General features: G+C 35.2%; 1 protein-coding gene across 1 annotated transcript in view; it reads left to right on the forward strand.

Moving 5' to 3' along the window:
* Window positions 1-15,037, forward strand: part of LOC140147572 (dedicator of cytokinesis protein 3-like) — a 122,700-nt gene that overhangs the window by 34,265 nt on the left and 73,398 nt on the right. The window contains exons 2-4 of the mRNA XM_072169352.1: window positions 2,918-3,001; window positions 6,875-6,915; window positions 9,310-9,359. Coding sequence (XP_072025453.1) covers window positions 2,918-3,001; window positions 6,875-6,915; window positions 9,310-9,359 — 175 coding nt within the window. The remainder of the gene's footprint in view (window positions 1-2,917; window positions 3,002-6,874; window positions 6,916-9,309; window positions 9,360-15,037) is intronic.

The raw sequence follows: 15,037 nt of genomic DNA on the forward strand, positions 1-15,037 counted from the left end.
GTAAATCACACTGAGGCCAACTTAGATGGGAGAAAAAGGTGGATGCAAAACAAATATAAAACCAATGATGCAATAAATAAGAGACAGCTGATGACGAACTTGGAATGTATGATGTGTGATGAAAGATAAAGTGAAATTATTTGAAATGACCACATGTACATTGTGTTTTATTAAAGGTTTGACACTATTTTAAAGTGTTGTGATTTGGTAGTTCACAGCATCTTGCAGCTTTGGCAAAAATCGCATTGCTCATTTCATAGCGAGTGTGTAGAAGAATTCAAAAATCACAGATATACTTTTGTAGGTCCTGTGGTTCTTGAGTTATGTTGTAGGAGGGCTGAAACACCTGCAACACTTACATAAACGTACATAACTCATTAACAACGATAAAGCAAGCAAGGTTTGAAAGTATATGGATTGTAGAATGAACTTTTGCAAAACATCAAAGTGTTATTTTTCAATAATATATTGATTTACATAATGAAAATCAATATTTTTTGGCTGCTTCAACCAACAGTACCTTGTCTACCCTTAATATGGAGAGGGGTAACAGTTTAGATAGTCAGGAAAGCTCATGGGTTGTCAATCTAGATGGGAGAAAAAGGTGGATATAAAACCATTGTAATTTTACCAATGATTGGTTTATGCAATTTATAATAAGGGATAGCTGATGAGGAATTCAGATAATGAGGGATCCGGATGAAGTGAAATTGTTTGAAATGAAAAGAATAAGAGGAACTTTTGTAGATCAGAGTCCTCACAGATACTTCAAAAGTCCAGGTCTATGAACCCACAGAGTTTCCAGGATCTGTGATGAACCAGAGCTAGCCCAGTGAATAGAAAGCCTCCAGTAATGATTTGCGGAAGGCAAGCCTCAAGTAGTCCCGTTACCTAGAAAACCCACTCTTCAGACTAGTGTCAGAGGGGCTATGTCATGGCATTCTTTCTTTTGCTATATTGTGGTGGAAAATAGGTTGGCTGAGGTCTTTTGACGATATTTGTGCAAAATTGAAGGTGTCATTCATTGTGATGGGAAACTTAGACTTCTGATACAAATATTTCTGTATTTAGTGTTTGGTTACTTCTGCACATTTACTCAATGAGTTATGCATCATGGAAGTAATACTGGATTTCATGTTGATCAGGCCTTGTCTTTATAGGTGTACCAGTGTGATTACATAGCACTCCTTAAAAGTATTCCTGAAAGCTCACCTAAACCTGTAGGCTTATTCAAGAAAAGGAGTGGGATTTGATGCACAATGATTTTTAGTTTAGAATATTGCATAGGCCCGCAATAGCCTACATTCTGTGGTCTAGTTTCATTACATTTGATTGTAAGAATACCTATATACAGGGTACATACCTGGAAGTTCATGGACCATGTACATGGTGTGTTAATTTAAAATTATTCAAGCATGTTACACAGAAATTCCACATGGAATATCAGTGCATATACAACGATATGTACATGGGCAGTTACCTTTATTTTCCCTGTGAATTTAACCAAAACAGAACAATTCTCACACATCACATGACTTGTATAGGGCTTGGAACAAATATCTCAGCAAACGGCTAGGATTAGGATTAGGAATAACTCTTATAGAAGTGTAAGTTGCCTCTCCTTTTTTTACAGGGTTATTTTATTTTAGTTGTCAGAAAAAAAAAGTAAAAAACAAATCCACATACAGTGCAGCACATAGCTTATTTTTGTACTAAAAAACCAAAAAACAAACAAAAACAAAAAACAAAAATTAATGATTTTGAAATGGATACAAATCCAATGCATTTGTGAAATCATAATAGACTTTGACATGAACACAAATTATAACTTTACATATTGAAGACACAAAATGTTACAAATTTTATTTATTTGATTTTTTTAAAGCATGTACATGTATGATCCTAGCATTTACCTCTAGGTCCAACGACACTCCAAATCAAAAAAATAAGATTAGTCTCAAACTTGCTGGATGGAATCCTTCACATGAGGGGAATATATGCACAAAATAAAAAAGAGGTCAAAGGTAATCTGGGGGCTAAATTTTAAACTTTGCCCGATTAGACTTAAATTTGGTGGGTGGAATCTTTCATATGAGTGGAGCATGAAAAAATAAAATCGAGGTCAAAGGTCATCCAGGGGGTAAATTTTTAACTTCAAATCTACCATTTAATATTTTATGGATGTGAAACTTGCAACCCAGCAGAAAAAATAGCAGTCCATGTATTATAAAATGAGATGAAATAACATGACTGTAGCGTAGGTATAATGTTGTTCATCAAGCAAGGAAACTAGAATACTTGACCCCTGACCTTAGATGCAGCGCAGGAGTCTTTCAGCTCATAATGATAGTGGCATCCTAAATTTCTTGCTTAGAGCTAGTAATTCTACCTATGATATGTTATGAAACATGTTGTCATGAGCATTAACATTGTACTAATAATAATCCTATCATCTGTGATATCAATGTTGTATGTTATGATTTCAACTCCAGGGGAGGGGGGCTTCTTGTTTTGGATTGGATGGATATTTATGGCTAGGATTATAAAAACTGACACCGAAAATAAACAAAATTTGACAACAATAAAAGACCCCACAATATGCTAGTGTTCTAGATTTTGAAATATAATTTCTGTTCAAAATAAAGCCAACTTGTTTTCAAAAATTTCAAAAGAAAGGAATGCAAATATAGCATTTCTTTGCACATTTTTTGAGGAAATTTGAAATTTTGAGGAGATTTGAAATTCCAGTTTTCTGAAAATTGTGACCCAAAGCTAAACTTGAGCCAGAAAATGCTACAGAATCTGTCATGCATGCCCATACCCACTTTGCCCCCAGACCCTCCTATGTTGTGACAGTAACATTGTGAATATTCTTTGGTTTTGATTTGCATTTTATATTTATCTTTTTATGTTACAGCAATATGGAATTTTACTGGCAAAGTAGAGTGTGGAATACCATTGACTATTGGAGATGCAATACAGATTGAAGCAGAAACAGAAGGTAATGTCAAATTATATTATGAAGAACTTTTTCATTTTTGATTTGCAGTCTAATTGCAGACCTGCCAACTGTCCCTCATTTGGGGTTTACCAAAGTGAAAATGAGGGACAGACCTGTTTTCTGAAAATTTCAGTGATGGCAAATTTAAATGTAAGAACAGCAGACAATGCCTGTTTAAAATTTGCTATAGCATTCTCTTTAGTCTATTGTGATAAATTCAGACCTGCAAAACCTTCTCTGAATTCTGAAAGTATTGCACACCTTGTCTTTGAATTTGTCGGTACCTGGTTTGTGTACATGTACAAGGTTTTGGTCTCAATGTCCCTCATTCTAACTTCGGTAGGTTGGCAGGTCTGTAATTGTGGTATGTTCAGTGATATGCATACTGAGCAATATTTAAAATATGGGAGAAGGGGGAGGGTCACCCCTGCCCCACACATTCACTTAATATACCACTAACCTTCCCTCACTCCCAATTGAGCTAACATTACATACAGAAGGTTCTGATATTTAGCCTGCATCTCAGGCATGCACCCATCCTGTTTGATTCTGATAATACCACTAGCTGCTTACAAGACACACATTTTCGTCATTATGATTTTGTGCATGGGAATGTATGATATTTTCCAATTAATATTAAAATCAGATATTTGAGAACTTTATCAGATGATGATTGTATTTTTCATCAAATTTGTATCCATTATTTTGAAGGTGGATCTGGATCATGTTCCTAACAAATCCTCAATTTTAGTATGATCAGAATTTGATACAAAATGTCATTCAGGTTTTTTTGTTTTACAATCTACCATGTACCCATTCATTCAATTTTAAATAAGAACAAGTAATGCTTTAAAAAATATGCTAATACAGTTGCAATGAATAAGGCATTAACCTTTTACACTCTGCATTAGTTTAGGACTTGAAATGAAATTCTCTCCATCTTTTGGATGTGTATAAAAAGATTATTGCAGAAACCTGATATTTATACATTTGTGGATCTCTTTGAGATTTGCTCACTTATTTAAAAAACGTTGTCAGAAAAGATGCAGGTAAAAGTGAGAATAAAATGGTTGGAGACTAAACTTTTTACACCTCGTAAGACCAAAAGTGGCACACACCTGAACATTCAAAAGACTTGTGCTCTGTCAAACAGGCCTCAAAATATATTTTTTTAAATATGGGGCTCTGTAATTTAACTTTCGGTTGCTACTTTCAGGATTTGGGGGCTAAATACCCTGAATTCCCATTTATTTTGAGCGAGAGCCTCAAAATAGTTTCCTTTTATTGGCTACTTTCTATTGAAAAACCTGTAATTTAATATTTGAGGGCTATTTTGGCATTTTCGGGGGGAAATTGCCCTTAACACTTTGAGACTTAACTGTATTGTGCTTTATAAGCAAGGTTAATTATATTACTATTATTATTATTATTATTATTATTACTATAGCCCCCATCTATTTTAAACGCTGCTGTCAACTTTCTCATTCAAATGAAGGAACCATTACATATATTTTCAGTTCAAAACATGTTCTTATTTTCCCTTTTTTTTTCAAAACATGTTCATACATATGTTCCATTTGAATTTTAGATGACTTACTTGAGAAACAATGAGCTCAGAAAAAAAGCAGTCATGATAGGTTTTGTTTCAAAAACAGCAATCACATGCAGTATGAAACATTGATAAAATTGAATTGCTGAACATTTGCAGAAATCAAAATAATTTGACTTACTCAGTGTGTTGACCTGAGCGTGGTTAGATAACTTGCTAGTAATATTCAAGATTTCTGTAGAAGGTGACTTAAACATATGTCACATGATAATCTTGTCATAAGTAGTATCTTACCAGTGAATTTCATAATATATCACATGCATGGCCGGTCTGCAGACATATTGTGTTTTGTGTATCCCAACCCCTGGGGAAAATGTTTTGCTTGTATATTAAAGCTGACTTCGTTTTAATTTTTTTAAATATTGTAATTTAAAAATCTCTGAACTCTGCATTTATTAAATTGGTAATTTTGTACATTTGTTTTCAAAGGTATTTATTTAAAACTTTCTTTAGGCAGGGTAGCCCTTCAATGACAAAGCACTGATTTCCAAGGAGGTGCTTGGCAAACAAGCACTTTGTTTTACATTGTAGGAGTGTTGGTCTGTATCCCTGTAGGCTCTGTGTGTGTCCTAAAATTGCTGCAAGTGGCACAGATATGTCTTGCATTCCATTAGAAATGCCTCAAAAATAGTACCATTTGGGTTCACATGGTACAAATTATTAACTCACCCTGTAAGTTCCTGTGTAGAATGAATGCCCATAGGATAAGATCCCATGGCCCTCATTGAATATTGATAATGAACAAGTTTCCTAAGACAATTACATGCCAAGTGGGGATTTGACATGCATACATGGTACACTAGCTAATCCATCATCAATGCTTGCTACACATGGACAAATTGCTTGTCAAAGTCTAGCAATTCTGTGTTCAGGCTTCAAATTAATTGTACTTCCTACAGGTGGAAGATTGCACCTCACTTTCAAATTGTGCCAATGGTTGTAGCACAACTGCTTCAACATGAAGACCAACACAAAGCTTACAAAAAAATCAAAGCTAAGGTCAGTATGCTTTGTGGCTTTGTGGCGCCTGGCTTGAGCACTTATTTTGAGCCTGGTCCAATCGGGAACAAAGTGTGTATCCACATGGAGCGGCTGTTAAACAAATAAGCACACCACCAGACATGGACATTCAAAATGTGTATTAAAGGGATTGTGGGGAGCCAGTATAGATGTGTAGTGTGATGCTAGGGGATGTGACTGATATGTCATGGTCACTGTCAGGCTTGCATGTGTGCCAACACAATAAATGATCGCATAGTATTAGTAATGAACTAATAATTGCTAATTTTGGTGACACAGGTTTGCTTTGCACTATAACAAAACATTTTTTTCTTGTATTGGAATAATCCAGAAAAAATGATATTTACTTTCACAAAGTATCAAAATATTTTTCACTTAGACTTCAATTGTTTACAAGGTAAACTTTCTTTACATGTACGTTTAAATCAAAAACACTTACTTTGCTACTGGTTTTAACATATAAATATGTGTGATTTGAAACATATTGTGCCATAAATTCAGACCAAAATAATTCCATTAGGTTTGCAGTACAAGCTTTAAAAAATAAAGGGGGAAGTTAGATGAAGGGTGGCATGATTTGAGTTGAAGCAGAAACCTATTTGTTGACCTATAACTGGAGAAACCTGTGAGACTTGATAACAAATAGATTCAGATTTGTCTTCATATTGACATTTTACAGACATCTATACATCCCCACTGAAGTAAACCAGGTTGGGAGGTTCTTTTATAGTCAGTGGCATCTATTTCTTTTTGACATTGGAGGATGAGGTTCGACAAAATTTCTTGAAGTATGTACATATTGTTCTCCGGTACCTTTTGGCGACAGAATAAGCTTGAAACAGTACAAAAATGCACGCAAAGTGCAAGGAAAATTTTGCCATATTGACGCTAAAATGTTGAAATATGGAGTAAAAGTGGAACAAATTTGCATTAAGAGCACAAAAATGTGCACTTTTTAGACTGTAATGGCCAAATATAAGGTTAAGTTGGTCAGAAACCACATACAGAGTCAACATGGGGAGGGGGTGATTGTATGGACCATCTCCCTTATCATCATGATATTGGGCAGGGGGGTCATCCATCCCCTCCCCTGCCCTTTCTTTAAGTGGATATGAAGAAGTGTGGCAGATTAGGGCATGCATTATTATTATTATAATTATTATTATTGTTATTGTTAAATTGTTTTGTTATTGTTATTATTACTATTTACATTATTTACATTCAATATATTATTGTTATTGCAGGATGGTTTCGTGGGTATTGCATCAGTAACCCGACTAAAAAGGTGAGTGAGTGGATGGAAATGGGGAAATTATAATAGACATTCATGATAGGTACCGTAAATGTAACATACTTTGGCTTATTTGTGCAGCTTGCAGACAGGTATCAAGGCACAGTTTTATTCATTTAAGGCCATCCGATTCCTTGCTTAGTTAAATGGGTGGTGTGTGCTTTATGCATGCTAAAATGCATATGAGTAGTAACAAGAGAAGCTTCACACCTATAGGTTATGCATTGTTTGGAACACCTTTTAAAGTATTTGTTTCACTTCTTTACAAATCGAAACTCCCTTTTTGCATCATATTTTTATTCTGTTTTATTTAAAGCATAATGTTTGGTATTCTAGAGTATTAGCTTGGCAGATTTTAAGATGGTATTTTGAAATTAAGTGATAAATTTATAGCATTTACAATAGTTGGATTTTTCTAAAATAATATATAACAAATTCAAAGTTTCACTTTTTGACATAATAATTATTGATATTATCACACTACTTATATCAAATGTCATTTCAACTTTGGATATTTTCACTTTTCAAATTGTGTGTACCTAATGAATCATAATTTGATGTTGATCCAGTGTGAATGTTAACAGGTATAGCTTTGTTGTAGTATTGCTGTCATTCTAGTCCAATAACTGGTTTCTCTCTTAATGGGCTATTCCAGATGAAATCCATATACCCCCTATGGAAGACTTGACATAGGCTATAATCTTCCACATAGTGAGTGTGAAGTTCAAGTTGGGGTTACCTGAATGGGTGACTCCATTTGAAATCTACACCCCTGTTTGGAAGATTAAGGTAATGGCTTCCACAGGGGGTGTAAAGGTTTCAATTGGAGTAACCCAATCCATTTCCTGATTGATTAAGGATACAAAATGCAAGTGTATACACACATAACCCTTGTTGGATTCACACCTTATGTACAAACCATTGAAACCAGACTATACTCATTCTGTCTCTGAGATTCCTATATATAACATATTATGCTCTGTGAGCTCTACGGATAAATGCTATTTAAGTGAAGCATTCATGGCATTTATTCTGTTAAGTTCCCATAGAGCATAACATGGTGAAGGACTCTCAATTTTGCACTCTGTAAGTGTAATTATAATTAAATACTTCTATGTCATTATGACCTTTGCTTGAGAACATGTAGCTTCCTTGTTGTTAAAGATACCGTGTACAGGCAAGGCTATGATGATTACAGTTTGCTTTTTATGACAAAAATAATAAGAAAACAATTTTTTCTTTAGTATTTTCACAACAGAAATGCAGACTTAAACAAGAGAGCTATTTAAAGCTTAAATTATTATCTTTGGTTTAAACATAAATCTGTATAAAAATTACCTTACAACATATGTACATGACATTGTCACATACAGCGGTTATGAAATGCATAAAAAGAATTAATATTCCATTCATGGTAACGAAAATTGAAATTAGTTTATCATTTTACTTCTCTGTTGAAGCAAAGCATCTTTTACATTAGCTTCCATGTAGGTTTGGTGTGTTTTATTGCGTAGTTCAGATAAGCAGTGCAAAATCAGTATGACATTCACAGCAATATCTTATAATAAGCCCAAATCAGAAAGTGCTGCAAATGTGGTGTAAAATGATGGAAAATCTGATTAGCAAAGCATCAGTCTACCAACCATGCCACCCTTTATATCCAATTTGTTTTTATTGCTGTTTGCACTGTAGACGCTTTGCCCTGATTGTGTTCAGTCGGCACTATGCAGCTAATGCAATGAGGTATGAATACCGCTACAAGGGTTTGCTTGCGCAATCAAATCACCTCCAATGCACCAAATATTGATGAAGAGACATTGCATTTTTGGTTTACTATAATGTGACAATCGTCATGTAGTATTTGTTATGTAAGAGAGAAGGCTTTTACAAGATAGTACTTAGATTAAGACAAACATAGGGATAAAAAACATTACAAATATTAATTGCATCTCAGTTACTGAACATACTGAAATAGATACCCCCTTGTCATTCGTTTGTCGGGACCACAGGCACAACAAAAATAACTCTACATCACTGCAGCCTGGGTACATCCCCTTCTGTGGGGTGGGGGTGGGTGAAGAATGGGCTATGCTGAGGGGCGAGGTTATTAGCGTAAGGAGCAAATGTGTATGTGCAACCCCGATGTGCAACACTTCATGTTTTATGTCATCAAAGGTTCATCAAGGTAGAAACATCTCCTGAATGAAGTAATGAGGCAGATAATGTGTCAAAATTATTCTGTGATTAGCACTCTAGTGACGTGACACATGTTGTCTTATGTTTCATCTAATGCAAATATGAAGAGTCTTGACTTGAGTGTGAATATTTTTGTATTGTTTCAGTTTTAAAGAGACACTAATGTGTTGATTGTAATGTTGTTATTTACAGGGTATATTTCCAGCGACACATGTACACCTGATACCACCTAGAAAAGACAGGTAAGTCAGCTACGATCCACTCATCTATCAGGGCACAGTTCTATTAACCCCCATACAGTTGTTCATTCATTGAACAACCTTTAAAAATTTGGGTACAAAAACTCATACTCTGCAACCTAAGGTCAAATCCTGGGGTCAACTTGCACTATATGATTGTTTAATTGAGGGTATTGAACTATGCCATTGGGATGAGGCCATTGTGGTCCATAGTGAGTATAGACAGTTCAACATCTTCACTATCAGCCTATGGTTGGCCTCATTTCTGAGGGCTAAGTTCATTATCCTTCATCTGTCATAGCTCAGAAGCTGACCTGAAGTCAAAGTATGAGAGTTTGTACCCACCCCATTCAAAGGTCAGTCTGTGGAATAGAAACATATTGGTGTTAAGGGACTTTGTCCTGACAGATGAGGATGAGTGACATCCAAGTGCTTGTCTCTAATTATTAGAGTGAAAGTCACAAGTAAACACTCACACCTCCTGCCCTAAAAACACACCCATGTGTGTGTGTGAATACACTGGCAACCATGGGCATCACACTTTCTTAACGAGTCGTTATTTTCCTTTAATTTCATTGGTTGTTGCCCATGTTATAGTACAGCTAGGTGTGTATTGAAATGCTTGATGAGGTGTATCGCTTGCTTTGTGCGTAAAATACATGTACACAGTGATCTTGTGCATGGGTGCAATATTTTACATTCGCATGTGAAGGATTCAACAGTTGGCCATTGTTGTGAACAGGAGTGACTTGTTGATCTTGATAAAATGGCCATCAAGAATGGACGTAAATTACATGCAAACATGATTTGACGGGTGATTTGTTTAAGAATGAAAATAAAGTATTGTTTTGAGACCTAGCCGTGTTTGCATGGACCACTTAAAGTAATGCTATCTGATGTGTTATATCAGGCGAGAGACATGGCCGGGTCCCAAGTCAATACTGTATTCTCTAAATAGAGTTTTTACTATCAAACTGCAAGTAAAGGATTGCTAAGTAGTGCTATTGTAAAAGTGCTTTTTTTTATTGCTTTAGTTATGAAAAATGAGTGCATTGTTATAAATATAAGAATATAAAGGATTATCAAGAATTGTTGTTAAAATAGCCAAGTACAATGTACCAGAATCCATTTTAATTATGTCCTTGGCTGAATAGACATTGTCTGTAGAGGTTTGTTAATAGAAAACACGCAACACGTACAGTGTAACTCTTTAAGTGAACTATAGTTTCAAGTGAAATGGATAAGCTTTATATATGGAATCAGAATTGTATTTCATTATACTATATTGCTGCTCAGCATGTTTACATTCACTTAAAATATAGGATTTGTTGCGCAAAATGCAAATATTCTTTTCAAAGTAATTAAATCTAACTAACGAAAATAGAATTGTGTGCTAGAGTTGTCAAATGGGAAGTGGATGTTTTTATCAAGTTAGTGCCAGCTAACTACATCTATAGACCAATTACAGCGCAAGGCAATTCAGTATGTGCTCCAGTTAACATGTCTTGTCATGGTACATCCATATTTTCTTAATGGCAATGTTCTTAAGAAGCGAGTAAATTATGGCGATGATAACACCTTGGTAGGATTTTAACTGAATACACATAAAGACACACCCCGGCAGTCAGATGGAAGCAGCCATATTTGTCCAATTTTAAATCATTTAATTACAGTGTACTTCTAAATATTAATACATTGATCTGATAGGATATGAATCAAGGAAACTTTTATATTTCCATAGGTCTTGCTGTTCTTGAGTTAAGGCCAATAATGTATCAAAACGATAGTTTTGGACCTTTTTCCCTTCCAGAGAAAAAATCGTGCACATGATGACATTCTTTATACATTGTATCAAGCCTTGGGTTCTCCTTTGTAGAATCCATCTCATTCCTCTTGTGGCTCAGCTTTATTTGTCTCAACAATTGAGTGCAAACACCGCTTGGTCCCTCCAATAGTATCACAGAAAATAAATGATTCTGACTCAGGAATTTTGCAACAAAGGTCACATTAAGTATACTGTTTGGTAAGTGACAACAAATTGGGTGAAATAACAAATGCTTGAAGAGTATAATTCCACATACAAAAGAACTCGGGTCACCAAGAACTCGGATATACAGATATACATGTTTGTAAATCTCAAATTTAACTCACATGATCAGTACACAAACATGCTAAGACTTATATATAAAAAGAGTAATTTGTGATCATTTTAATAACACTAAATGTTATCAATTTTGTAGAGGCATCAAATGATACAGAGTGTTGAAAGCACACAATCACTATATAATTCATACTCAAATCCTGCATATATTCAGGTATCTGTTGTGTACTAGGGCTATAAAGGGTCTCAAATAACATAATATCACAGTGACTATTTTAAACATAGGAAAATTGTAGGAAGGCAATATGAAAAAACTAATTATTATTATGCTTTATGTCAAGCTTATCTAGACATTAACAGCTGAAATTGGGGAGATAATTCATGCTTTTACAGACTCAAACTAGCTTTACATATTGGAGTAAACTGTAAAAGCAGTTATTATTGAAGATAATTTATTTAAATTAAATGTGATTAAATCATGATGCAAAGCATGATTCAGAGAGATAAAAAAAAATTCTAATTGATGAGTTCTTGGATCTTTGTTAATATTGGCATCTTTTATAATAAATCAGCCAACTCTGTGGATGAAAATTCATAGTCATGAATTTCAAATCCTCTATCTAGTTTATGCCTAGTGACCACGGCAGCTAAGCAGGCTTACCCATGATGCATTGGTGCATCACACATGGAATCTTTGCGATACTTGATAACCATTTATCTCAAGCTCCCATTGAAGCAGTTGTCTTATTTTTTCAACACTTCAAGGGGCATTTTGTGATTCTAGCATCCTCTTTTAGGGTATGCTTCAATAGATATCCATGAAAAAAATGCTTATTTTCAAAATTTGAGGTAATTTTGACATTAAATTTTTGTGTATTGCAGTCCCCTAATACGCCACTGTGTTTTAATTTCTGGCTGTGGACAGAAAGTACAAATTAGGTGATGTCTTTGCCAAATCACCAAATCTGCACTGTAACAAAGATTATGTACACAAACATTGTAGTCCTAGGTTTCTGATGGTATAAGAATCTCAACTTTTGTTTGATTTAAAAGTGAAGTGATGATGCTGTAGATCATAAAGTGCCCCTTAACTTTCTCTACACAGGTGTCGACTGCAGATGACAAGTTTCAATTTTTTTTTATTAAAAAATTACAGAATTGTAACTTTTCATGACCATATTTGGAATTAAATCAGCATAAAAATACATTAACATGAGAGTACAAACAAGCCTAGTATTGGTTCAGTGGTTCTTAAGATAGCCCTTGATATTTTGAGAAAATGTTATGTTGAAGGCAATGGCTAGCATGGAGAGCATCAAATGTTACCTGCTTGCTGTTTATAGAGGCATTGGAGTGATGCATGTTGGGAGGGACATTTCTGTACTGTGCCTAGTGACCTTTGCTGGTGTGTTTGCTGTCATTGACAATCAGGTAACCACCTTCCCATGTCATCATATGATATTCACAACATGTACGCCAGGTTTCCCACTCAGGTTTACCCATCTATACTATGGTCACTAGGGAATACACATAATGCTACTTATTGCCAGTAAAAGTCGCTCTTGTATGACAAGAGGGAATCAGTGGATTACCGGGCAACAAAAAGAGCATATTAAATAAGAGGAGTAGCTGTCTAGGTAGGGGACTAAATGGGAAGGGGAAATGCGGGCGGGGGTAAATGATGATGAGGAAATAACATTGTATGGATTTCTCTTGTGATTTGTAAGGTAAATGTTAAAAACAGTATGATGATAAGCATACCAAGAACAATTTACTAAATGCATGATTTATATGCAGATACTCTGTGAACAGTATGGAGGAAAAGACCAAAAATGCATCTTGCTTCATGTATTTGGAAAATCAAAAATGTTGTCCCTTTCAAGCATTCATGCAAAAAGAACACAAATGTTTCTTGTAAATATGACTAATTTGTTTAAATGGAATTACTGACAGTTATACAGCATGATACTGGTAATCTACATTTTTTTTATTCATGATAATCATCATGATCATGTAATATATTGATATCAAATAAAATACCCTATTTTTCTCATTAACATATTGAAATTAGGAGTTTCAAATCGGTGTATTTTCGAAGATGATATCAAAAAATGTTGAATTAGTCTTATTACTCATGGTATACCACAGTCGACACTGATTCGACAGTTTTTTGATGATTTTTTTCGGAAATATACTGCTGTGAAATGCTTAATTTCAATATATTAAAAAGAAAAATACATGAGCTTTCAGCTGATATAAAAATATGCATTTTGATGACGTAAAGTGGGGGATGAGGCTGTCAATCACCTTAAAGTTTTGCATCGGTTATTTTACAGACTGTTTGACTGAAGAAAAAATATTGTCTCAAAATCCCACTGGCATAGCTCAGTAGAATCAAGATTGTCATGCAGCTCACATGCCTTGTTCACAGGAATAGGATAAAATGGACAAATTCTGATGCAGGGGTAATGAAGAAGGGGGTAATAGTGAGCCTATAAACACAAATCTAAAACTAATCCAGTGTAGCTCATAGCTAGACTTTTATTTTACTGAAGCAAGCAGTAGGATGAAATTGTTGCCAAGCATTTACATTGTCATGTATAGGCTGTGTAGTATGTTACCTGAATAATCATGCACTAAATGTTTAGGAAGGAGACTATAGTCTGTGGCTTTGTTGCTTCTAACAATAGGTGCGTTCTCATTTTGTGAGTTCAATAAATCAAAATTGACTATGTACTGTGGGCTGTCTGGATGACAGGGAGGGGGGGGGGTGAGAGAGTGACAGTGTGATTGTGTGTGAGTAGGTGCCTGTGCATTTGTAAATACCTGAAATGAGGACCTACATATGGAATCACACATTACAAACGAGGACACACCTCCGACCGTGGATGTCCTCTGGCTGCTGGATATTACCAGGACATCTGTAAAAATGCATATAAAATGGGTCCACCTATAGACATGATAGAGGGTATAGGACAGGCTATGGAGTGGTCTGGTGGGGTGTGTGGGGGTATGTGTGTGAGGCCCACGGTGTGTGGTCCTCGTTTGGATCTATTTACAAGTAGGGGGGTGTGTGTGAGAGAGATAGAGAAGTTGATGCATTTGTTTACAAGTGTATGGGGAGGAGAAAGTCTTGTTTCAGTGATTGGTATGTCCCATTGATTCTCAACAAACTGCTGAGAATAACAAGCGAAGGTTTCTTTTGTTTTTTTGCTTTGTTCTTGGTTTTTTTTGTCTTTGTTCCTTTTGAGATTTTTCTTTCTTCATGTGTATTTGTTAGCTAGATGTGTGTGGAAAGAAAATTTATGTTGGAGAGTACAAATTTGTTAGGCATTAGTTCTGCCTGCCTCATACGGTACTCATCACTTGTCTATATCGGCCAGCAATTATGTGTTAGCAGTCAGACTACATGACTTGCCATCCAGCCAGCCAACCCAATGGAATGGACAACTACTTGCACTAATTGAATAATTTACTGAGAACAAGACAAGACAAGGAGATGATCAAGCTAGGGCAGGCACCTATGTCAACATCTCTTGAAGTCATATGTTTAGTATTAACTTTGAGTTGAAAAATGATT

Source organism: Amphiura filiformis, chromosome 3 (genome assembly GCF_039555335.1).
Source record: "Amphiura filiformis chromosome 3, Afil_fr2py, whole genome shotgun sequence".
Taxonomy (NCBI): Eukaryota; Metazoa; Echinodermata; class Ophiuroidea; order Amphilepidida; family Amphiuridae; genus Amphiura; species Amphiura filiformis.